Source organism: Labrus mixtus, chromosome 9, assembly GCF_963584025.1.
Source record: "Labrus mixtus chromosome 9, fLabMix1.1, whole genome shotgun sequence".
In the NCBI taxonomy this organism is placed as follows: domain Eukaryota; kingdom Metazoa; phylum Chordata; class Actinopteri; order Labriformes; family Labridae; genus Labrus; species Labrus mixtus.
The window spans coordinates 30,420,602-30,445,601 of NC_083620.1; the positions used below are offsets into that span (position 1 = coordinate 30,420,602).

Genomic DNA, 25,000 nt, shown 5'->3' on the forward strand with positions numbered 1-25,000 from the left:
ATTCTAAACAGGCTCAGTAAACAGAGGATGTATAAATTAAACAATAAATCAAGTCTGCCTATATGCATCATAAACAAACATAATCACTATTTTACTTATTTTAATAACTCACATGTGGACGTGCTCGACGGGAGACCTGATTTGGGGATCTCATTCACCTGTGGCTGATTGCTGCAGCCAGAACAGGTGATTATTGTTGCTCCTGATTGAGCTCAGGGAATCAAGGCAGACATGACACCTCAACAGTCAGCGTACGTGAGAGTGGGGCTGGAGGAGCTCAGACAGGTAGGGAGCCAGGTGATGGAGGGCTTTGTAGGTGAGGATGAGGAGTTTAGATACATTGGGGGATGGGGAGCCAGTGGAGGTGATGAAGGACGGGGGTGAGGGAGTCTGTGAGAAGACAAGCAGCGGAGTTCTGGATATGAGTGTTAATCATCTCAAATACAAACATGTCGGTGCTCGGAGGGTTTGAGTGCAGCGCTCGGAGTGTGTGAGCGGCACACAGGATTAAAAGCTGATATCAGGTTTCTGAGCTCGATCGTCCCAGAGGAGCAGTTTGTCTTCAAACAGTCCCTGAATAATATCTCAAGAAACAACACGGCGATCAATAGAAACAACAGAGAGCAACGTGCTCGGAATTAATATGATCGATACGTTAACTTCTCATCAGGCGCGCGTGTGTGTGTGTGTGTGTGTGTGTGTGTGTGTGTGTGTGTGTGTGTGTGTGTGTGTGTGTGTGTGTGTGTGTGTGTGTGTGTGTGTGTGTGTGTGTGTGTGTGTGTGTGTGTGTGTGTGTGTGTGTGTGTGTGTGTGTGTGTGTGTGTGTGTGTGTGTGTGTGTGTGTGTGTGTGTGTGTGTGTGTGTGTGTGTGTGTGTGTGTGTGTGTGTGTGTGTGTGTGTGTGTGTGTGTGTGTGTGTGTGTGTGTGTGTGTGTGTGTGTGTGTGTGTGTGTGTGTGTGTGAAAAGCCATGTTCTCTGATTCCTTCCTGCAGATTTGATTTGTTCTGACAGTTTTTCTAATTTATCTACATTACTGAGGACAATATTAAATCTGTGTGTGGGTGTGTTTGTGCAGATGTCCAGCTATAAGCGAGCTACGTTGGAGGAGGAGGAAGTGTCGGACGCTCCGGCTGAGGCAGCCTCGTCTCCTGACAGATTGGAGGTCAGTGAACACACCACACAAGCACACACACACTGTACTGGTAGGATGGACTTGGTGTTTGTTCCTCGTACATTCAGCTTTATTCTCGATAAAAGATCACATGAAAATATAAATAAAATACATTCTTAATAAAGTATAAAAGGAGACTCTCCTGTCTTTAGAGTTAGCTCTTTATGTTTACATATGAAAAATGTTGCATAATCTGCCTTTGCACTATTTTAGCTCATCGTCAGTTCAGAGAAAATAAGAGCGAAAAAGAGCCACAGAGGGAGGCGATGTCTGAGAGGACAGAGACTCAGCAGAGAAAATGAGTTTTATGAATATAACTCCTCATGACTTCAGGAAATCGCCTCAAATCTCCCTTGCTCACGGGTCCCAGGTGAAGTCCTGAACTCAGAAAGAAAGATTCAGAACACAGAGCCAGGCTCTAGGGGGGCCCTCATTGAAAACACAAAAGGAGGCCACAAAAGGAGAGGAGCAGCAGCGGCCGCGGGGGGTCTGGATCGCTGCGAGACAGACAACAAACGTCAGCTGTGCAGAAGAGAGGTTCACTGACGCTTTAATGAAGGCTCCCTCTGCTAGTGGGCTTTCAGAGCAGATCACTCCTGTGCTACGACTGCTCTGTGGAGGAATGTTGTTTGGGGTGAAACATCCAGAAAGTCCAGCGAGACAGATTCATTTAGTCTAACACCCAAACACTTCAGACATGTTGAAACCGTTACTCAGAGATGTGCACACAACTCTGGAAACTGAATCTTAGTCTGAGTTCACTCTCATCATGAGGTAAACAACAATAACTCTCATCTACAGCACATCTACGTCATGTTAGAAAAAGTGCATTTTTTTGTCTCAGTGTGACCAAAACTGGACTTTCCAAATCTGACTGAAATCTTTCTGAGTTCAATTTTTTGAAGTGAGACTTACACTTCTGGATGATGAAGTTGGGGGTCGATTAACATGTAAACACCTGAATCAGACCCAAACTGGCGGAGGAGTTCTGAGCCGGGCTTTGACCTGGAAGTCGTATAGTATTGATGAAAACCAGAAGAAGGTATCAAAACATGGAGAGTGGAGCGCAAACCAGACGAGGACACAGTGGACATGTTGAGTCAGCTGAGGGAATCAAACAGACTAAAGCATATGCAGAGGCGCTGATTGTCACCAGGCATGGCTGACAACAACTTGGGGCCCTAGGCCAGAAGGCCCCCCCCCCTCCCCTCCTACTGTCACTTTGCAATGACAGTAGGAAACCTCCCAGAGGGGCCCTATCAGACAAAACTCACTATAGTTGACCTACTAGGCGTTGCATGCATTAATTCTGTGAAAAACAAAGTTTGCAAAGTCACCAAAGGAAAATGAAGAATTATGCCTGGGCACTGGCGGACGTAATGGTGATGAGCGCTGGTTGGAGGGGCCCCCAAATGGGCCCCAACAGACTCTAGAATCCCCCCTGAGTTTGGTATGTGACAAAATGGGTCAAGAGGACCCATTAGTACCTAGCTGAAAGGGCTCATCGCCACCTACTGTAGAGGAGTGAGACATACTTGTGTCTATAAATGGATTCTCCCTCGGTGCTTGTATACTGGGACAAGGACAGGAGTTTAATTTAATGGCCTCATCGAGCTCTTTGAACAAGCATTGCCTCCAGCAGATTTAGTGACTTCCATACATTCACATCCCTGACTGAACCCAGACTGAGTGTCTTGCTTTGGAGGCTGTCTTAGGTCCACTGTAGAGACGGAGCGAGGGGACTGGGGGGGACCTCCTGTGCAGATATCGGGGATAAACCAGGAGCTTTGGACGATCTCTGGATCAACATCTAATAATAATATAGGGAGAGATACCAAGATTACACTGAATTCACAAAAACATCAAGTGCAAGAGATACAATGTGGATGTCAGTCCATCCATCCATCCATCATCTATCCATCCATCCATCCATCATCTATCCATCCATCCGTCAATCATCCAACCATCCGTCCATCATCCATCATCCATCTGTATGGATGTCCTTCACCTCTGCACCATACTCTTTTGGGTATTCCAAGGCGTTCCCAGGCCAAACATGAAATGTAATCTCATGAACAGACGCTGGCTCCACCCCAGGTCTCCTCCAATTTAGAGCTATCTGGAAAACATTAAAATGAAAGTGCCCAGGAGGATCCTGTTTGGATAAACAGACCATCTCGTGGTCCTTTTGATATGAAGGAGCAGTTCCTCTCCTCTGAGCTCCCTCCCTAACTTTATTTCTCAGGCAGTCTGCATTTGCGATCTTCAGAGATCTCGTCCAGACGTTTGATTCTACTCTCTCTGTGTTTCTCTAAGGTGGGTTTCAGGAAGGGAGGTGTGGACATTTTTGGCAGGAGGACACAGCTTGAGGTTCTTCTGTCGGTCCTACTGCTGGCTTCTCTGTTAGCTCTGCTGGCCTGTCTTCTGGTCCTGGGGCTCAGACTCAGCTCAGGTAACAACACAGAAACACCTGAATCCATCTTTGATTGTATTTCTCACTTTTGCCAACTCACCTCTCTGTATTTTCCTTTCTTCCCCATACTTCCAACTCCCTTTGCCTCCTCCTGTCCTCCCCTCCTTTCCTTTGTGTTCTCCTTCTTCCTTGGGCCCTCCCTTTTATTTAAAACAACATCCACCCTACCTCCTTTCAGCTTCCGTTAGCCTATTCTTCTTTTCCTTTTCCCTGCCTCTCCTTTCACTCCCTCCGCCCCTCATCACCCCGATTGCTTCCCTTTCCTTTCCTGACCCAGCCTATCCTTTTTTACCTCCATCTTTATTTCCTTCTCTTTTGCTTTTGTATGTGCCTATTACCTTCCCTGTGTCCCTTTTCCCTTTTATCCCCCATCTTTTCTTGTCTTCCACTCATTCTTTGGTCCAAACAAAAAAACAAGGAAGTCGATTTTAACATTTACAACACATCTTCAGCAGCTCCATACTTCTGACTCCTCCAGTTAACCCTCCTTTCATTCTATCCCATAATGCCATGCAGATAGTGGGCATGGCCTGTGCCTGTCTGAGGCATGTGTCACCGTGGCGAGTCAGATGGTGGAGGCGATGGACCGCAGCGTCGACCCGTGCCAAGACTTCTACCAGTTCGCCTGCGGAGGCTGGATGAGGAAAAACCCGCTGCCCGACGGACGGTCACGCTGGTCCACCTTTAACAGCATCTGGGAGCAAAACCAGGCACTGCTGAAACACCTGCTGGGTAAGACAGGTGAACAGAGAGACTGAGGGATGAATGTGACAGTGGAACAGTATCTTTGTGAGGACGGCATTCAGATGGCGTTCATCATTGAACCCTGACTGTTTGATGTTTTGTAGAGAACGGGACGTTTAACGGCAGCAGCGAAGCCGAGAGGAAGACTCAGTCCTACTACCTGTCCTGTCTCAACACGCAGAGGATCGAGGAGCTGGGAGCTCAGCCCCTCATAGACCTCATCGCCAAGGTAGCAACGTATGCCCCTCGTAACCATGGTTACAGCATCACTCAGGCTACAACAGCAGTACATGGTTCAATAACCTCTAACAAAGAGTCTCTTCTGAGTTAATGTCACTTCAAGCCTCGCTGACAGCACAATGCATTCAATACAAATAAGACAAGACAGTGTCAATAAAAAGAGTGTATCAAAAAATAAAACAATAATACTCAATCAGGGTCGACGTGAGCTTGGATCTTATTTACTGTAGAGGCAGAATGAGATCATCTGGTCTCTTTTGGCCTTTGAAGCCCAACCATGGTGACCGCCATGTTGGAAAGGCTGACTCAACCTAACTTTCCATCAATAGAAGGAGCTGAGGCGCCCACCTGTCAGTCAAATCAGCCACGCCCCTAACTGTGAACAACTGGTTGCCTTAACATTAACCTTGAGTTATATAAGAGAGCAACCAAATACAATAAGAAACATAACTACTTTGATAGTTATCATTATGAGCAAACACGGTGTGTATGAAGTTTAAACCATTTCAAATGAATAAGAGAGTATCATCTGCAAACAGCCGGACACTAACATCACTATACTCTACTCTATATCTCTGTACAATATACAGGTTTGATTCTCTTTGAACACCTGGACCTGTTTTTCATTACAGATCGGGGGTTGGAACATGACCGGACCCTGGGACAAGGAGAACTTTATGGACGTCCTGAAGGTGGTTTCTGGTCCGTACAGAGCTCAGCCTTTCTTCAGCGTCTCCGTCAGTGCTGATCCAAAAAACTCCAACAGTAATGTCATCCAGGTAAACCTCAACCACACATTAGACCACAACCCCACTTTAGACCACAACCACACTTTAGACCACAAGCACACATTAGACCACAACCACTTTAGAATCTGTGAAACCTGTTGTCTTGATGTACTTACCTGTGGATCTCACTGCCAAGGTGGACCAATCAGGGCTCTTCCTGCCATCCAGGGATTATTACCTCAACAAGACAGCCAATGAGAAGGTGAGCATGCTCGAAGCCCTTCAGTCTCTGTAGCTGCACAGTGTCACCTTTTAAGCCTTTATGTGAATCCCAGGTGTTGGTGGCGTACCTTGACTACATGGTGGAGCTGGGGATGCTGCTGGGGGGGGAGAGGAGCTCCACGCAGCTTCAGATGCATCAGATTCTGGAGTTTGAGACGGCGCTCGCCAACATCACCGTCCCTCAGGACCAACGGCGGGACGAGGAGAAGATCTATCACAAGGTCACCATATCTGAGCTACAGGTGAGCCTGTGTTTTCTGACAGTTTCCTTATTGGCTCAAAGCGGTCGTGTCAGCAGGGGGCTTCTGTTCAGTTATGTCCAGTGATTTGTAGAAGACCATTTTTAGGGCTCAAGTTTGGCATATTGGCCACTCTTCAATTCAAAACTTGATTTTATCTGCTAGAATTGAACATAATGAGTTAAGAGGGAGGAGCTGGAGAAGAGAAATGAGTTATCAGCTGATGCTAGTTCGGTTAGATGTGTTCATCTGCTGCTGTTTTCACACAATATATATTGCATTGCATAGTTTGTGTTTTGTGCCCATGCCTCTGCCTCATCACTCCTCACAGATTTATTTACATGCAGAACTTTGTGAAGTCCTGGGATGATATCTTATACCCCGCCCAGTCGGAGCGGACAGGTGGATGCTGGGTGGTGGAGTGCAGAGCTGGTGCAGGTCAGAGCGGGTCATGAAAGAGCAGAGAGGCGTCGTGTTGAAAAATCTGTCCATTCATGTTCACAGGTGCAGAACATGTTGAATGAATGCTCAATACTGACCAACAAAGCAACAGCTTTAAAGGCACAGTATGTAGATTCAACCACCAGGGGGCTCTCAATCAAAACAATAACAAAAGATGAAGTCGAGGCAGGCGGGAAATCATGGAATTCATTCTCTCTCGGCTACTCAAATGATGAAAACGACCTCCGAGTTGACCGTAGTCATGACGACTGCGGGAAACCGACCTGAGGAAGAGAAAATGTTTACAGACGAGCTAATGTATCAGAGTATAATCTACATGAGGTTTTTATCACAGCAGCTCATACAGCACCAGTACGGCAGCTTTCAGGAGCAGCTCACTTTTTAATTATGCAGCGGTCTATGACGTAACATCCGGGGTTTCCACGGCAACGATAAACATGTAGTGTCTGTCATGGTGGCCGCCACAAGAACACACGTCTTGTTAGAACTCTAAACTGAAGGGCCTCTCTGGGTTTGAAAACTGTTGGTAATATAAGGACTCAACAAAAATATAAAATGTAGGTTTAGTTCATTTGAATGAATTTAGATATTTAAGTGTAAACACGGGTAGCCCCTCCCCCTCTTTTTGGTCTCTGTGACTGTAAGTGGACCTCAACGGACGAGATGAACATCGTGCTGAAGAAGACGTGAAACTACAGAGTGAGAGCGTAAAGTCGTTTATTGAGGGAATAAATCAGCTGACACGTTTAGACTTCTTTACAATCCTTCTACTCAAAGCAATCATCAGGTCCACATTCAAACAGGATGGACGATCAGCTGCAGAACTACAGTCAATCCCATCAGCCTCAGCGGTTTGTTTACTACTTAAAGTCTAAACTGAGACAGTGATTAAGGTAACGTCTCACCTGTTACACTTTAGCATCATGCTAATGTTAGCCTGAGCTGTTAGCGTGACTGCAGAGTACTTTAGTATCCATGTTTCCTCACTCTCTGTCGGGGCTTTGATCAGCAGACATAAAGAGAAACATGTGGACAAACACAAATGTGATTCTTCTTCTTCCCTGCAGACAGTTTGATTTGTTCTCTGAATGTTAAACCGTCAGTTTAACATGCTGCGTCCTCACTGTGTGTTAGCAGCCCCTGTGTTGTTGAGTGCAGTCTCTGCTGCGGCACTCTGTCCTTCAGGGATGCAGATGCTTGAGGGGTCACCATGGCAACTGTTGCCAAGAGCTGTTGCTATGTGCCTGCGTCTCCGTGGCAGAGAGCGAGGTTAGATAACAGGTTATTATATAAACATGGCAGATCTGAACATGAAGGAGACTTCAGTTAAACGTCCCTGCAGTCTCCACCTTTTTCTCCTTTCCTCACTTCACTTTAATGACAGTGGGCGGTGTGCAGAGGCAGCACGCCGCTGCAGCGGGTAGCGTTGACTCTGACGTGAGTCCTCATAAAGGTTATTCAACTGTGCACGAGAATACTACAGTCTGACACAGACTGGTTCTAGTGAAGGGTCAATATTGACGACACTGCAGATAGATTGCTGTTGAGATGATTTCCCATCATGCATCTGGTGTAAATGTACAAGCAGAAAAGAAGACAATGGTGCAGAAACAGAGGCAGCTTCTCTGATCCCTGCAGCGGTTTGTGAGTTAGCAGACGTCACAGCCATACAGGGAAGTCTGTATTTTCATCATCACTGTATCACCTGCAATAGAAGATGATCAGCATGGCCTCTGATTGGAGAAGCCAGCAGGACTGACAGCTTAGCAGTCTGAAAGCGGCAATGTGAAGCAGTGAAAATAGTCTGAGGTGGGACCAGGAGCAGGGGTGACCACAGCTGCATGACGTGAGGCAAAGTAACTCAAAGGTGACACTTACAGGTGACATTCAGTTCTTCACATTCAGACATCAGAAACACACCGGTTGGTGTTCTCTCTGCAGAGTCTTCATTTGTTCGCTTTTGAAGCAGACTCAGCTGGGATTAGTTTTTCATCTCAGCGATTTGTTTTCTGCCTAAAGTCGTCCTGTGGTGACGTAGTTTAAGGTTAGGTAGCTGCAATAACTGCACATCTTTGCCCTGGGTGTCGTCTGTCAGGCTTTCAAACACAGTTCTTTAACATGGATTTATTAAAGTCTTAATATGTGATTTTTCACTCTTAAATGTAGAAATCAAGTATATCCTCTGAAAATAACTCTGAGTCATGACTGTCTACAATGGATGTAACACCCGAGTCCCACTGTCTGTGATGCTTTCAGAGTTTTCAGAGTCCTATCTTCAGTTTGTTTACATTGTCGGGACAGCCGGCTGACTCCTCCCCTCGTGTATAAAAGTTGTTTAATTGAGGGACTAGAGAAAAGAAGAATAACATACTGTACTCACTGCTTAACTGTGTTTCTAGATCACGCTCATTTCAGGTAAATTTACATGCAGTGTGAAGATATGAGCAGAATAAAGATCGCTAGCATTAGCATGCTAACACAACAATGCAGCGCGAGTTGTTTTGGTTTCATGCTGGAGCTCAAGGGTGACATCTGCTGGATCAAAAAATCACAAAGCCTTTAAGGATGTGGATTCTCTGCCGCCTCTTTGCTTGCTTCCAAATGTTTTCCAGTGGACACTCTCGGTATTGCAGCGTAAAATTCCCTTGAGGAAAAAACTATTTTACAAAGACTATCACGATAAAATAAAAACTACAAAAGGACAGAACAACTTGATCAGCAAACAAAGTCAAAGTGGGCTCTTTGTATTTAAGATCTGTGGCCAGTGGAAGTTTAAAACTTGTCCTGATGGGAAACTAAAGGCAGCACGTACGAGCCGATGAAAGTGCAGGAGGGCGGGATCAGGTGGAACTTTTAGGGAGTTAATAGCCATGTAACGGTCTGTGATGTATGAACTCTGTCTGTTTGTAATGTCTCTCTTCTTCGTTGGTGTTTCAGGCGCTGGCCCCGGCCGTAGAGTGGTTGGACTTCCTGTCGTCCTCTCTGTCTCCTCTAGAGCTGAATGACACAGAATCCGTCGTCCTGTACGCCAGAGAATACCTGCAGCAGGTGTCCGACCTCATCAACAAGACCGACCACAGGTAACACATCACCCACAGTCTGTCTCACTGCTGCTACGTGGGCTGGTGCAGGTGGAGAGGCTTGGGGCAGAAGTGGTCCACAGAAGTCCCGGTATAGCATGTTAGACAGTTGACGGTAGTCAGAGAGGGGATGTCCATACTTCACTTTTATTCTACAGCACTTGGATCACATGATGACAGGTCTGCACCAGCTCGAGGAGAAGGCTGTCTAACAACTTTCTCTCTCACAAAACTAAAGGAGGCGCCCCCTTGTGACTCTAATTGTTACAAACCTGGTTAATAAAGAATAAAGTTCTGATGTGACTGGTTGTAGAAAGTGGAGCTCAGACTTGTTGGACGGTCTGTTAGTTGAATAAAGCTCACAGAAAGAGACAGATTATTAGTCTGATATTTACATGAACAAATCTCCAAAAGGCTCCAACAGCACAAACACGGCCCAGAGGTTAAAGGTCAGGGACTGAATTAGCTGAGGTGACAGCTAGCAGCTCCCACCTGTCACTCACAGAGGCCACCCCCCCTAATTCTACATCCCTTTAAGCCTTAATATTATGTAAACAGGTGAGTTGTATAAACATTCAGTTTGTTGTACCATTTTAACATGGGGCTCTATGGGGACTGACTCACTGCAGGAGACAGACTCTAGTGGACACTGGAGGAACTGCAGCTGTAAAGATGGACATTTTAACATGGGGCTCTATGAGGACTGACTCACTGCAGGAGACAGACTCTAGTGGACACTGGAGGAACTGCAGCTTTTTTGTCATTTGTCATTGTAGCAGCTCTCTAACCTATCTGTCTGTCTGTCTGTCTGCAGTCTGTTGAATAACTACATGATGTGGACGTTGGTTCAGAAGAGCGTGGCCAGTTTGGATCAGCGTTTCGAGAATGCTCAGGACAAACTTCTGGAGAGTCTCTATGGGACCAAGAAGGTACAAAAACCTCCATTACATATTTACCCCGACTACTCTCACAGTACTTCCTGTTACTGTTTCTGATCCATTCTGTCTCTCTCCACAGCAGGTAAAACTACTTTGATGGTACTATGGTAATCCTGATACCTCAATGTTTCTAACTTACATCTGTACATCATGGAGGAGGCGGGGTTTATGTAACATCTGTTAGCATGGAGGAGGTGGGGTTTATGTAACATCTGTTAGCATGGAGGAGGCGGGGTTTATGTAACATCTGTTAGCATGGAGGAGGTGGGGTTTATGTAACATCTGTTAGCATGGAGGAGGCGGGGTTTATGTAACATCTGTTAGCATGGAGGAGGTGGGGTTTATGGTTTATGTAACATCTGTTAGCATGGAGGAGGTGGGGTTTATGAACTTTACTCGATGTTTCTAACTTACTTCCTACTTTTTAAAATGGTTCTAACAGCAGTTTAAAGATACTAAAAGGTTCATGAAACAAGAGAAGGATTAAACTGGTCTGGGAAGTCCTCTAACTGGCTCTGCTGTGACCAGTTTAAAGGTTACCCCTTGGTCCACACTGGTTATGGGACCCAAAGTGACCTCCTGGTGTCATCTCTATTAAACTGGTTCTAACTGGGTCTCTTCCTGCTTGGCTCTAACTGGTCCCCTGTGTGTGACGCTGGCTGTAGTTGGTTGTAACTGGTTCTGGTGTGTTGCAGTCCTGCACCCCCCGCTGGCAGACCTGCATCGGGAACACTGATGACACTCTGGGCTTCGCTCTGGGAGCGCTCTTTGTCAAAGCGACCTTCGACAAACACAGCAAAGAGATCGTGAGTCACAGAACTGATGCTGCTGGTTCCAATACATACAGGTCTGGTCTGCTTCATCACCTTGCTCTCTCTCTCTCTCTCTCTCTCTCTCTCTCTTCAGGCAGAGGGGATGATTAACGAGATCCGCTCAGCGTTTAAAGAATCTCTGGATCGACTCAGCTGGATGGACGACCACACGAAAAAGGCGGCTAAAGACAAGGTACAGTCAGAGGGCTATTTTTTTTATTTTTATATCAAAGTCTCGGCTGTTTGTGGTCGTGTTTAATATAGCTCTACTTCGCAGACATTACAGTGCATTCATAACTTTACCTTTTGCTCATTTAGACCACACAATATGAAAAACAAATAGAGCCCCTGTTGAAACGCATGAGAAACCCCTTTAAAGATAATCAGCTGTCCAACTCTCTCCGCTCTGTCTCCTGATAGGCCGACGCCATCTACGATATGATCGGCTTCCCAGAATTCATCCTGGACACTAAAGAGCTGGACGACGTTTATGATGGGGTGAGTGACAGCTGTCAATCAGACCGGTGGAACAGGGAGGCTGATGGTTGACAAGGGCTCTGCTGCCCCCTGCTGGTGAACGCCGGGATGGTTCTAACAGCTCTGTTCTGTGTTTCAGTATGAAGTGTCCGATGACAGCTTTTTCCAAAACATGTTGAACTTCTACAACTTCTCAGCCCGAGTGATGGCCGACCAGCTGAGAAAGACTCCCAACAAAGACCAGTAAGAACCATTACCATTTCCATCTTCTCAGCAGAATGAGTCCCTCAGTAAACATCTTCCTAACGAGTAGTTTCAAGTCTTCAACACAGCATGATGTTCATTTATTGGATCATGGTCCCATTTAGAGTCACAGAGACCAGAAAGAGGGGGAGGAGTTAGGGGTGGGGCTTCCTGTGGTAACAGGTCTCCAACACTTCTTATAGGAATATGAATTCAAGCTTTATCGTCACTATACTGATGTGCACGGCAACAATACGATGGCACTCTGAGTTATAAATATCACACAACAATTTAAAATAATTTAAGACCATTAATCCTAAAACATGTCTCCTCTCCTCTCCATGTCTCCTCCTCTCCTTGTTGTCCTCCTCTCCTCCTCCAGGTGGAGTATGACTCCTCCCACAGTTAATGCTTACTACATGCCCACTAAAAACGGCATCGTCTTTCCTGCAGGGATCCTACAAGCTCCTTTCTACGCCCGCGACCACCCCAAGTCTGTACCTCTTCATCTGTGTGTGTGTCTTTAGCATGTGTTTGTTGTAGTGAACTTTAAACTAATATTTTTATCTTTACACTAATGATGTGTGTGTTTGTTTTCAGGGCGTTGAACTTTGGGGGGATCGGTGTGGTGATGGGTCACGAGCTCACACACGCCTTCGACGATCAGGGTGAGTCTGGATCTGTGGCGTTTCTTTGGCCTGGATGCAGGTGATGGTGTGTTCAGTGCACGCTCGTGAAGTGACAGAGTCCATCCACCCAATCGTATCATTTTATCCTGATGGTCTTTGAATCAGATCAGAAGATGTGTATGAAACGTTCTTGCTGTTTGTTTACAGCATTTCTAATATGAAGTGAAGAACTTGGGAGGAAGAATCCATTTATTGACAGCAGTATGTCACTTTGTTTTTGAGTTGGAAGTCGATATAAGTAGTTCATCATTCATTCTGCATCGCGTTGAAATGCAACACAACGTTCTTAATTTAAATTTGTCCTGAAAAATGTCTCAGGTGTGAATCCTGAACTGCTGAGTCTCTTTCTGTAAATCTCTTTGTATCTTATAATATTATTATTATTGAAATATGATTAGAAATGATCCGACTCTTCGATAAGTTTTCCTCTTGTCTCGCCGTCAGGTCGTGAGTACGATAAAGAAGGTAACTTGAGGCCGTGGTGGCAGAACTCGTCGGTGGAGGCGTTTCGTCAGAGGACCGAGTGCATGGTGGATCAGTACAGTCACTACACGGTCAACGGAGAACACGTCAACGGAAAGCAGACGCTCGGAGAAAACATCGCAGACAACGGCGGCCTAAAGGCAGCATACCATGTGAGTATATACATAAATAAATGAACTATATTAATACTGTTAGAACATGTACACACTGACCGTTACACATCCTACACATGTTGAACTGAACTGTGCCATCTTAACTCCAATTTCCACGTACTCCGCGCACGGCTCGGTCCGTCAGCGCCACGGAACAACGTGCTAACAACATGTAGCTTTGTCTCTCTGAGGATGATTTGTTGTTCATTCTGTTTTGATGTTGATCAAGTGATGGAACATAATATCAGGAGTCTGTATGTTGTGTTTTATTTTGAAATGGTCCAGGCTCTGTGCGTTTCTTTGCCTGACTTCCTGCCTGAGTCGTCATATTCTGTCCAGCTTGACGCGTGCCTGCAGCGTGCTCGGTTGAAAAAAGACTTGCAGCGTATTTGAAACAGAGCTGAGTTCAGGATTTTGCTCAGGAATCCCAGTGTATCATCGAGCCTCCCATTTGGCCCTGCCCCCCAAAAAATCTGAACCTGAACGTGATGAAAAACTTTCTAACAGTCTGAATACATGATTCATTCAAACATAGTCTCTTCACATGTTTACAGCACCGTATATAATGTGTTTAGAGACCATTAAAGGCTCTATATGTGATTTTTTGATCCAGTAGATGTCGCCCTTGAGCACCAGCATGAAACCAAAACAACTCGCGCTGCATTGTTGTGTTAGCATGCTAATGCTAGTGATCTTTATTATGCTCGTATCTTCACACTGCTTGTAAATTTACCTGAAATGAGCGTGATCTAGAAACACAGTTAAGCAGTGAGTACAGTATGTTATTCTTCTTTTCTCTAGTCCCTCAATTAAACAACTTCTATACGTGAGGGGAGGAGTCAGCCGGCCGTCCCGACAATGTAAACAAACTGAAGATAGGACTCTGAAAACATCACAGACAGTGGGACTCGGGTGTTACACCCATTGTAGACAGTCATGACTCACAGAGTTATTTTCAGAGGAGATACTTGATTTATATTATAGTGTGAAACATCACATATAAAGACTTTAAAGAATCATCACTTATATCTTCCAAACACTCCGAAACGACAAAAGATGGAACTCCTCCAACAACAGATATCGCCTGTGACAGTGACATCTTTTGCTTGGAGAAGAAGGGCATTAGTGGGACAACAGTTACTCTAATTTAAACACCTAAAATCCTCACTGAGGCATCTCTTATAGTCTCGGTATATTTCTTACAAAACTTTGTTCTTCAGGCCTATCGGTCATGGGTCCAGAAGAGCGGAGAGGAGAAGAGGCTTCCTGCCGTTAACCTGACCAATGATCAGCTCTTCTTCGTGGGATTTGCGCAGGTGAGACAATGCTACCTAAAAGTAAATGCTAAGTTAGCCTTCCAATTAAATAGGGTCCCACAGATTCCGACAATATGCAGATGATACTGCGATTTATGTGAGGTCTGGAGGTTTCTTCTGTTTTAACAGCAGCTGTGAGACCTCTCCTGTCTTCTTGTTTTTTTTAGGTGTGGTGTTCAGTTCGCACTCCAGAGAGCGCTCATGAGGGCCTGGTGACCGACCCCCACAGCCCCCCCAGATACAGAGTCATCGGCACACTCGCAAACTCTCCAGACTTCAGCCGCCACTTCAACTGTCCCACAGGGACACCGATGAACACGGGGAGGCGCTGCGAGGTCTGGTAGATGGACTGAAGAGGACATGGTCAGAGTTAGTTTAGGTTGGTCCGTTAACGTTAGCCAGGAAAGGTGTTTGAGATTCTTCAAAAAAAAAAAAATGTGTTTGTTAACAGCTCAGATTGTTTTTTCCACGGCGGCGTTTCTTAATTAAGCGGCTGGTCAGTGTCTTAACTCGAGGAGCCGGGTCTGTTAGTTATCAGAAGTAGAGACAGATGTTGTTAGGAGGTTATTGGGAGGTGTTCAGGTGAACTTTTCAGTTTCATACAGTTAATATAAATCTGTTAATTAGAGACGATCAGACCGACGTCATGTCCCGTCTGGAAACTAAACCGAGTCAGTGGACTTCACACAGAGACCAGGAGGACGCATGATGGTGATGATGAAGATTGTGATGATGCCACTCGGGGACTATGTTGCTGATTTCTGCTTTATCACTGTTATTATAAATATTATTATCAATGGGCTTTGTTTGAAGGGTGTGTGTGTGTGTGTGTGTGCGCCTGTTGAATGAACGAGCTATTTCTCTCTCTTGCTCTCTCCCTGATGACATCACTGTGATGACCTCACACAGAGTTGAACTATTACATCCACAGTCACGGACGTTTTCATAGGAATCGCTCGAATGGCGCTCAGTTTTCAGTGAAGGGCCTTAAAGGGGGAATTTTTACGTTCAATACAAATTCATCAATTCATTGCAATAGATTTCAGATTTTTGGATCCTATGTGTTGAATTTCAGGTGTTTGTAATGTCTTTCAAGTTATCTGGTCAGTTTTCCCCTTAAATGGTTTCCATAATTTACAGAAGAATCCGTTTAACCTGTAAATAACATCAACTTTTAACCCGTTCACATATTAAAACGTTTGATGGTCATACATCTGTACTTTCGTTCGATCTGAAATAACGGTTCAGTTCTTTACATTTTAAGGTAAAAAAATATTTTAATTAATACCTACCTTATGAGGGACATAATGTTTCAATTAAGGAACAGATTTTGGATAATGAAAGGCTTCATGAAATGGGTTCTGATTGGTTTGGGGCACTGAATGTGTCATGTACAAAATAACATTAAACAATCCGTTAGCTTTGAACTCATCTTAAGGTCAATTTAAAAAACGTCTTTTGTCGAAATCCACCGAAATACCTTTTATAGTACATCCCATTAATCTGTGTGTAATATCAACTAGAATGCCATTAGAAATACCTGTGTCAAGTGTACCTGACATTTTAAGGTATCGTTTAAGGGGTTTAGCCTTAAAGAGTCGTCTGCATGAGTAACCACAACGTCCATACAAACAGAGTTCAGTGTTATTTAATCAAAGTGAACTGATAACAAGCGCCTTAAAAAATTAGATTTCTTTATAAGACTCACTTTGGAATATTGCCTTAAATTCTCAAATGGACGCCTTAACAGTAGAATCATCTCCCGACAGTCAGACGTCAAAAAGTCAGATTATTCTCGCGGGCCTTTCAAATCTCAACAACTTGAAAAAGCTTCCACCGCTGAGGCTGCTCCACGATGAGAGCTGTGAGACGTTCAGGGACTGTAAAGAAGCGTGGGGCTTCTAGGAATGACAACATGTTTAGACCAAGGGTAGACTTTAATGAATGAGGGGCGTTCAGGGACAAAAACCAGCCTGTGGCGTTCAGAAGGACAGAAATGACGCGTCTTGAATATGTTATTTATTTATTTTTAGTCTCTGACCAAAACAACTTTTAATGAAATTTAAAAAAACAGATCCTGAACAACACTCGACTCTGTGGTCTGAGCATCGAGAGGAGAAACAGCAAGAATTTAAAGAACAAAACAAACAGTTTTTATCAGAGAAATGAATAAAACATGAAATATAAAGTTATGATATAACAGAAAATATGAAATAGGTTAGGGAGTTAAAGATAATCGTCTTTAGTTTTTAAATACTAACATGAGTTTATTTTAAAGAAACGTTACCTCAACTACATTTCCCACAATCCCTTAGTGTTGCTGGTCAGTGCAGGTACCTGCCTCTGACAGCAGGGGAGCTGTTGGCTCACCTGGACTAAAACACAAAGTGATATTCATGTTAAGACACTACACACTGTATGATGTCAGACTGTGCGTGCGTGCATGCTTTGCCTCCTGATGACATCACTGTTCTGATGACATCACCATCCACTCCATGCAGCTCCGGTGTCGTTTATTGTTCAGCAGAAGAAGCTGCTTCCTGCCAAAGACGTTACTGTACGTGTGTGTGTGTGTGTGTGTGTGTGTGTGTGTGTGTGTGTGTGTGTGTGTGTGTGTGTGTGTGTGTGTGTGTGTGTGTGTGTGTGTGTGTGTGTGTGTGTGTGTGTGTTGGGGTCCCAGCTGTGTGTTTTAGTCCGTGTGTTCAGTAGAAGACAGTAGATCTGATGTAGAAAAAACTCAGCTTGTTGTAAACTCTGTCTGTGTCCTGATGGGGGCGTCGCCACTTTGCTCGTCCAATCAGAGAGCTGCGTTTCACACCGCTGCTGTCAGAGATGTGATGGAAAGATTTATTGAATTTTATTTAGCTGTCTGAGAACATGAAGGAAATATAATAAACAATAAAAATAATAAAGTCTCATCATTTGGCTCTGATTTCTTGGTATTCACACAACTTTTCTTTTTTATGATTTACTTAAAAAATTACTTAAAATGTTCCACTGTTACAGTCCAACAGGCTCAGTTTCTCACACTCTTAAGTATTTTGCCTTTTGTTTATGATCTTTTATTTCTTATAAAGTATCGATACTGTCTTCGATTTCTACTTTCACTGAAGAAAAAGATCAGATTTTCTTTTTCAACATAGAAATAGAACGTGTAGACTGTTTGGTAACAGTTAAAGGCAGGGTTGGTAATTTTCTAAAACTAGCATGATTTTAAAAGTAGCATTCCATCTACAACCCCCCCCCCCCCCCCCCCCCCCCCCCCTCTGTGCTCCCTCTAAAGCCACGCCCCCTCACTTACATGCACAAGTGCCGTTGCTCCAGAAGCGGACCTCAGCTCATCTCTTGCATTGTGTAGAAACTACGTTGTCAGATATCTCATTCAGCGGTAAGTAAACACTAAACCCTATCATAATAAATGTAAAAAAAAACAAGACTAATCACTTTACAACTCACAACGGGCAACGACAAACTCAGTATAACCTCCTCAGGGAGACAGGGAGGTGTGATTGGTTCTTCAAATTGGTACCTTACGGCAGATGTTGGTCAAAGTTTTTACAGATGATTGAAAATGAAATATACGTCACTTTAAATCAGTGTTGAAGGATTACTGATTAAAAAAATGAAATGAGCTCCACCATAAGCAGCTCTGACAGGTTGAAGGTAATGCATCGATGTTGAAAATGTATTTTCTTTTTTCTACTTCTGGTTCCTTATATTTACAGAAGTTTAACATTTAATGCAGATTCTTCACTTGAAGTGGAGTTATTCTGCAGTATCACCAACGAAAAAGCTCTGAGTACTGAACTGCTGAAAGGTCCCCATTTGTTAGGCCCAGGAGGCAGGAGGGGAGGGGTTAACTCAGGGGGCGTGGCTTATGATCAGTCTCACCCTGCTGGAAGCTGAACACACACACACACACACACACACACACACACACACAGTCAGCTGCTCTGCTGCGCGAGCCGGAGACTTACCTGAGACTCACCTGAACCCAGGATCGACTGCACACAGGTGAGTCTGACTGCACGAGGAGCCGATACATGATTCTGTCTGTTGAGCAATAAGTCTCGTTCTTCAGCAGATTGCCTCGAATCAAACTGGATGTTTTTAAATATTGAATAGTTAATAATCGTAACCATGGTGCATTTCTTTAAAAGAAAAAGATTCTGGTTTTTTTTACTTATTGAGCCAATGAAAAGTCCTCTCACTTCAGTACAGTTTGATACAGTTTTTTTCACTTGGTGGTTCTTTTTCAAATGAAGGATCTGAGTTCTTCTTCTGTGCAGTGTCCTAAACATAAGACAATTTAAGACATTTCTGAGATAAAATACAACAGGCTGTAACATGAGGGCACATAATACATGAATAAAAAAATCAGAAGATGAATCAATCAATCAACTGAGCATGTAAAAGTTTGAATAGGACTGGTCTCCTGCTGCCTCGACCAGTCAGTTTGTTTTGTTTTCTTTGCGACTCTGGAGTTTTGAATAGTTAGTCCATATCAAGCATAACATTGGTGTAACACACATTTACACAAAATAACAAACTACTCAAGGCGACGCTGGACCAGGTACTCCTCTGTTCTGTGAGGTCAAATCTCAGTTTTTATGAATGTAGTGTGGTGAATTTGTAGAGAGTGATGTAATTAAAGTAAATGATCTTCCTCTGTAACAAAAAGGTCTCTCTCTGTTGTCACACACTTAATATTACAACCTCAGCCTGTCAGGGAGAAACACAACTTTTAGTGGAAAGATTGAATCAAGAGTAGAAGTCTTTTTGTACTTTTAGTTGAATACATAAAGTACAAATACATTAGATACATAAAGATACGTCACAGTTTAAAATACTGAACTCCTGTTTATGTGTTAGCGTGTAAATAAGTTTATAATTGTGTATCTGTGTGTTGATTGTTTTAGGATCTGCAGGAAGAGGAAAAGGGGAAGGGATGATGAGGAGGAGAGGGGAGCCGATGGAGGACAGCTCCACGCTCATCACCATGGATGCCAGGCAGGAAGACAACTACGGCAGCATCGCCATGGAAACTGCTGTCAGTGTGAGTTTGTGACAGAAAACAGATGAGGGTTTTGGAAAGTGTCGCTACACGTGAGGTCAACATGCGGCGTTCCACAGGGAAGCGTCCTGGAGCCTTTCTTTTCATTTTTATTCTTCTTTACGTTTTAACTGGTGCAGTCTTAAATGAACATCTCACCCCTTTATTGAGTTACCATGTTTACTGTCAACTAGTCCAGAGACTCAATTACAGAGCTAACATACTGAAGTATTACAAATAATATATTAACATTTATTTTCAAATATACCTCGTGCTATGAGGTTGAGTAACCCCCATTGTTTTCTGGACAGCGGTCGCCATATTGGTCAATCTAGAATCACAAAAACAGTATTTATCAATACTCAGTTTGAAGACAGGCCCCACCGATGAAAAGTTCAGACTTTGAGCAGGTTTTTTTCTCTAAGTGAAACTGTTTGTTTTAGTGTGGCTGCAGCAGGAAACAGGAAGTGTGTTATACAACTAGACAGAGCGGCTCCTCTCATGTTGAACTCTGACTGAGTGATGGAGCAGTAAAAATCGTCAAAGAACAATTGGTGTTTGTTCTGTTCGTCCTCTCGTCCTCCTGTGTTTGTCTTCAGTCTCATTAAGAACAGTGGAGACATGGAATGGAAGGAAGTGTCCAATCTGAGCTCGTTAACAGAAAACTCAAACACCCATACAGCGCTCTACGGACGATAAGCAATGATGAAGAAGCGGGGAAAAAATAACCACGTCATTCATCAAGAATGTTACTGTTCCTACCCATAGATACAAATCTATGGCTCGTTTTTTTCTTAAGGACGACAAAAAAGATGAAAATAAGAATCCCATTTTTGTCTTCTTGTGTCCTACCCTTGGGAACGACTCCAACCTCCGGGTTGGGGTCTAGGACCTTCCAGTCCTACCGGTTCTGCAGCCCATGTGTTTTTCTACATGTGTAAAGTTTGTGTGCAACATCTGTTGTTCTTTGGTCGTCCCTCGGGCTCAGCACAAACTCAGGGTTGACTGCTCCTTTGAAGTTGCAGCCTCCCGTTTGAAGAAGCTTCTGCGTCCCCTCATCAGACGGGCAAACTCATCACATTAAGCCCAACTTAAGACCCACCTTTTGTCCTGGTCTTTGAAATCAGTGAAAACTGTTCATATTGAATATGTTTGTCTGTGATCTCCATCATTTCAATACGTCTTTGGGATCCGTTTTATTGAACTGTGTTGAACATTCATTTGGTGGTTTTAAACGTTGCATCCCTACCTTTCTGATTTTCTGAGGTAAAAATGTTTTTATTTCCAGAAGAACCTGCAGAGGATTCTGTCCATCTCTTCATTCTGTAAACGTTGATTTTTGTTTTGAATAATGAGAAGATTTTATATTCTTTAATGCAAAGTTGTGTTTTATTTCAATAGATTGTTTTCTAAGATTAGGACTGCTTTTATTTTCCAGGATGCACCTGCCAAGCCCCAGGACAGGAATGTGTTGAGTGACGGGTCGAGTCAAGTCGGTGAGTTAAACAAATTTTGCTGAGTCAATATTAGCTGAGAGGTCGAGCTGGGAACAAACTTATTTGTGTGACACATCAATAAGACAGCAGCTTACTGTTCCTGTTAGCTTGAGCTGAAACTCACATATTATCATTCTGAAAAATGTATTTAATTAAGAATTACATGAATTGAAATCAGTCAGTGGATGAAGTCGAACCAGCTTCTAAACATTTGAATCTTTTCCAACTTCCTTACTGTTTTCAGACATTGTCTACATCAATCACAATCAATTAAGGAGAACATAATTAAGCAGAATAATAAGATTAAGAAATATGAGTAAATGAAGATGCAATCGATTACATTCAGACAGACTCCAGCTAGGAGGATGTTTAGCCTGGTGGTGCCTTATTCACCTTCTGGATAATCGATGTCTTAGTAATCTTTGTGTACGTCTCTTAAGCTGAGATCTGGGTCCCTGATTAAAACAGAGAGAGATGATGCAAACATAAAATAAACATTCAGTATGTACAGTCGAAGACAGAAATGAGCTCTAGCTCCAAACTGATTTTGTACCAGACTGTAAACATGATTATTTCTGCTGTAAAGTTAGACTTTTTAACATGGAGCTCTATGGGGACTGACTCACTGCAGGAGACAGACTCTAGTGGACACTGGAGGAACTGCAGCTGTAAAGTTGGACATTTTAACATGGGGCTCAATGGGGACTGACTCACTGCAGGAGACAGACTCTAGTGGACACTGGAGGAACTGCAGCTGTAAAGTTGTACATTTTAACATAGAGCTCTATGGGGACTGACTCACTGCAGGAGACAGACTCTAGTGGACACTGGAAGAACTGCACTCTTTTGCACCTCTTCTTTTGCTTTATTTTTCCAAGTGTAAGCAGTGATGACATCATTTGTGTTCTTGTTTGAATGCTTTTCTCCTCTTCATCAGATTTTGTGTTGGTGTGGGAGGAGCCTATGTGCTTACAGGATGAGGAGATTTCAGGCGTTAGTCAGGACCGAAGGAAATGGAGGGAAAAGTTTCTGAACAAACTGAAACACTCTGGGCTGCTGCTGGAGCAGGTGAGTAAAACAAACACACCTGAACTCTGAGATGTCTGAACACATAAGAGTGAGTGTGTTTGAACAGTGACGGCTTAAAACTGATCGATTCTTTTATACTGCAGTTAAAATCATCTGTCACGGGACATCACTGCTCATGGATATATCACATAATGAATCTGAGAAAACAGAAATAACACAAGACATTACAGGTGTATTAATATACAGTCTGAAATCATCAGACTGCATCTAAAGAAGTGATTCTCAACTGGTCTAGCCTCAGGACCCACCACAAATCTTCTGATATTTTTCAACCAATCAGATTTATTGAATGAACAACGTTACAGTTTGAACCTCAGATGGCCCAAAACTGATAACAAAACAAACATGTTTAAAAAGTACTTCACAGACTTTTGAAATAAACTTTGTTTTCTAGGCAGTGGTAGAAATTCAGGACCCGATGGAAACCAGACGCACCACTTGAGAACCATTGATTTAAAGTGGATTTAAAGGAGTCAAAACAGTCAACATGCAGCAGAACAGCCCTTAACTAAAACAGAATAAGCACTCAAGACACTGGTAGACCAGCAACTCCTGTGTTCTTCTCTTTCACTACAGTATAGTTTAAAAACAGAAGAGGAGGGGACCCAGAACTGAACCTTGTGGAACACCTAAACAACTAACATGAGCCATAAACAAGTTTACTAACCAATTTACGAAATTTTAACTTGTTTCTCCGCATCTTTACAGAGGGAGGTCCTTCAAACGAAGACAAGGATCTGTTTTGTCCTCCTCAGTGCTCCTTGGAGTGTCCTGTGTTACTACGCAGAGGAGATCATTCTGAGAGTACCTCTGCAGGTGAACCTCCTCCTCCGCCTCCTGTCCCTCAGAGGAAACAGTCTCATCCTTTCATTCTATTACATTTTCTCTAGATTTAGCTCAACATCTTTTCATGGTTCAAACAAAGAGTTAAACTAGCACAGGTTGTCCTCTATGTGTCCTCACTTGGTCCTCAGTATGTGTCCTCAGTGAGTGTTCCCCTTAGTGTGTCCTCATAGTGTCCCTACAGATTCTCCTCAGAGTGTCCTCCAAGAGCGTCCATAGTTTGTCTTCATAGTGTGTCAAAAATATGGCTTTAATGTGTCCACCATTGTCACATCACAACCTGACTATGTCCTCACTTTGTCATTTTGTTCTCTGTGGGTCCGTTGTATGTCTTCTTAATGTGTCCTTTATGAGTCCTAAATTTTTCTCAAAGTTTTCAAAAAGCTAGGACGTCCTTATGCCAAGGTCAGGCTACACAATCTTTTTGTCTGTTACGATGGTCACTGTGTCAGACAAGGAGATAACAGTGTTTTCATTTTGTGCCCTCTTTTCCTTTGTTTCATAGTTTAATCTCGCAGCACAATCTTCATGTTTCATCTTTCACTTCCTTCGCTATTGTTTTTTTTACGCTCCAGACTTTGGCGTGCGCAAAGCGTTCTGTTCTCTCCTTGGTGAAAAGAAATCGAACATGCTAGACCTTTTTGGCCAGGAGGACGTGAGACTTTCCAGATGTGGCCTTGATTGTCATTCACTATGTCCCACAACATGCAGATCGGTTCCAAAACCCTACGTCTGCCGGATCGGGCTATAATCGTTCTGAAAACATGTAGTCTGACCTCTGCATTAGTTTGTCCTCAAAGTGTGTCTGCAGTTTATTGCTGAAAAGTGTCCTCAGTGTTTCTTCACAGTGAGTCTTATTTTTACCGTGTGTCCTCCATGTGTCCTTAGGGTGTCCTATGTGGTCTATACTGTGCATCTTCACAGTTTGTCCTCATAGTGTCCTCATTGTAACCTCATTGTGTCCTCATGGTAACCTCACAGTGTCCTCATGGTAACCTCATTGTGTCCTCATTGTATCCTCACAGTGTCCTCATGGTAACCTCATTGTGTCCTCATTGTGTCCTCACAGTGTCCTCATTGTAACCTAATTGTATCCTTCAGGTGGTCACAGCTCCAATCGTGAACTGGTCTGAGCAGGTTTTGTCCCGGCTGTCCCTACATAGTCCTCTTTCTCAGGACGTTCCCAACCCCCCACCTGACTACTACACCTGTCAGTTCAGGACCAACAAGCTGGAGAGGTGACACCAATAGATACACCTCCTGTTCTGATTTAATGATTTAATTGTATTTGCTCCGTGTTTGGTGTCTGTCATCTGTTTATTGTGCTGCTGCCTGTCTCGGTCAGGACACTCTGAGATTCTTCATCTCATTGAGGTTCTCCTGGTTAAAACATTTTAAATAAAATAATTAATCATAGAAGCAGGCCGTCCCCTCCAACCTACAAGACCTGATGGCTCACCTGTGTTCTGTCTGCAGGTTTCTGGGCAGCGAGGACCAGACAAACTTCTTTAAGATGACTCAGAGACATCAGGTGGTGAGTACAGAAGTGTTTTTCACACTCGCATAAAATTCCTGAAAACGGCCTCTCACAGGAGCTCTAAAATGATGACCTGAGGGTCAAAGGTCAAACTCACTGTGAAGTGGTTGATTTGAGCAGACCAGTGAAGCCGAGCCTGACACCTCCCTGAGATTCTGCTGCTTGTTTTTACAAGTCTGTTCTCATTGGTCGAGCTCAGGCTTTTAAAACATTTAAAACAGGTTTTAATCAAAATGTTATCAAAGAGAGTCATCCTCTCAGAAGAAACATTAAGAGATTGAATTTTCCTTCAAAAGAAAAGTCTTTGCTGAACCTTCTTAGAGGTTTGTGATCAGGTACAACCCCCAGATATTTATAGCTCTCCACAATCTCAATATCAGCTGATTTAATAACAGTTTCAGCAACATGAGATCCCGGTACAGGGTTTAAAATCTGGATTGAGGCGTGGCCCTC

At 43.6% G+C, this 25,000-nt stretch overlaps 2 protein-coding genes across 5 annotated transcripts in view; both read left to right on the top strand.

Moving 5' to 3' along the window:
• Positions 1-17,461, top strand: part of ece2b (endothelin converting enzyme 2b) — a 33,664-nt gene extending 16,203 nt beyond the window's left edge. The window contains exons 2-19 of one of the 4 annotated variants that reach the window (XM_061047352.1): positions 1,076-1,162; positions 3,488-3,623; positions 4,161-4,385; positions 4,493-4,617; positions 5,261-5,407; positions 5,553-5,618; positions 5,692-5,880; positions 9,277-9,419; positions 10,234-10,348; positions 11,053-11,163; positions 11,264-11,362; positions 11,590-11,667; positions 11,786-11,889; positions 12,272-12,382; positions 12,490-12,557; positions 13,023-13,213; positions 14,434-14,529; positions 14,697-17,461. In XM_061047352.1, coding sequence (XP_060903335.1) covers positions 1,076-1,162; positions 3,488-3,623; positions 4,161-4,385; positions 4,493-4,617; positions 5,261-5,407; positions 5,553-5,618; positions 5,692-5,880; positions 9,277-9,419; positions 10,234-10,348; positions 11,053-11,163; positions 11,264-11,362; positions 11,590-11,667; positions 11,786-11,889; positions 12,272-12,382; positions 12,490-12,557; positions 13,023-13,213; positions 14,434-14,529; positions 14,697-14,873 — 2,268 coding nt within the window. In that variant the 3' untranslated portion in view covers positions 14,874-17,461. Of the gene's footprint in view, positions 1-1,075; positions 1,163-3,487; positions 3,624-4,160; positions 4,386-4,492; positions 4,618-5,260; positions 5,408-5,552; positions 5,619-5,691; positions 5,881-9,276; positions 9,420-10,233; positions 10,349-11,048; positions 11,164-11,263; positions 11,363-11,589; positions 11,668-11,785; positions 11,890-12,271; positions 12,383-12,489; positions 12,558-13,022; positions 13,214-14,433; positions 14,530-14,696 lie in introns of all 4 variants that reach the window. The other 3 variants (XM_061047351.1, XM_061047353.1, XM_061047354.1) reach the window with 3 other exon arrangements.
• A 998-nt stretch (positions 17,462-18,459) lies between these two features.
• The window catches only part of ano7 (anoctamin 7), a 19,196-nt gene continuing 12,655 nt past the window's right edge, over positions 18,460-25,000 (top strand). Inside the window, exons 1-7 of the mRNA XM_061047363.1 lie at positions 18,460-18,543; positions 19,447-19,585; positions 21,021-21,078; positions 22,016-22,146; positions 22,876-22,983; positions 24,112-24,248; positions 24,487-24,544. Coding sequence (XP_060903346.1) covers positions 19,478-19,585; positions 21,021-21,078; positions 22,016-22,146; positions 22,876-22,983; positions 24,112-24,248; positions 24,487-24,544 — 600 coding nt within the window. The 5' untranslated portion in view covers positions 18,460-18,543; positions 19,447-19,477. The remainder of the gene's footprint in view (positions 18,544-19,446; positions 19,586-21,020; positions 21,079-22,015; positions 22,147-22,875; positions 22,984-24,111; positions 24,249-24,486; positions 24,545-25,000) is intronic.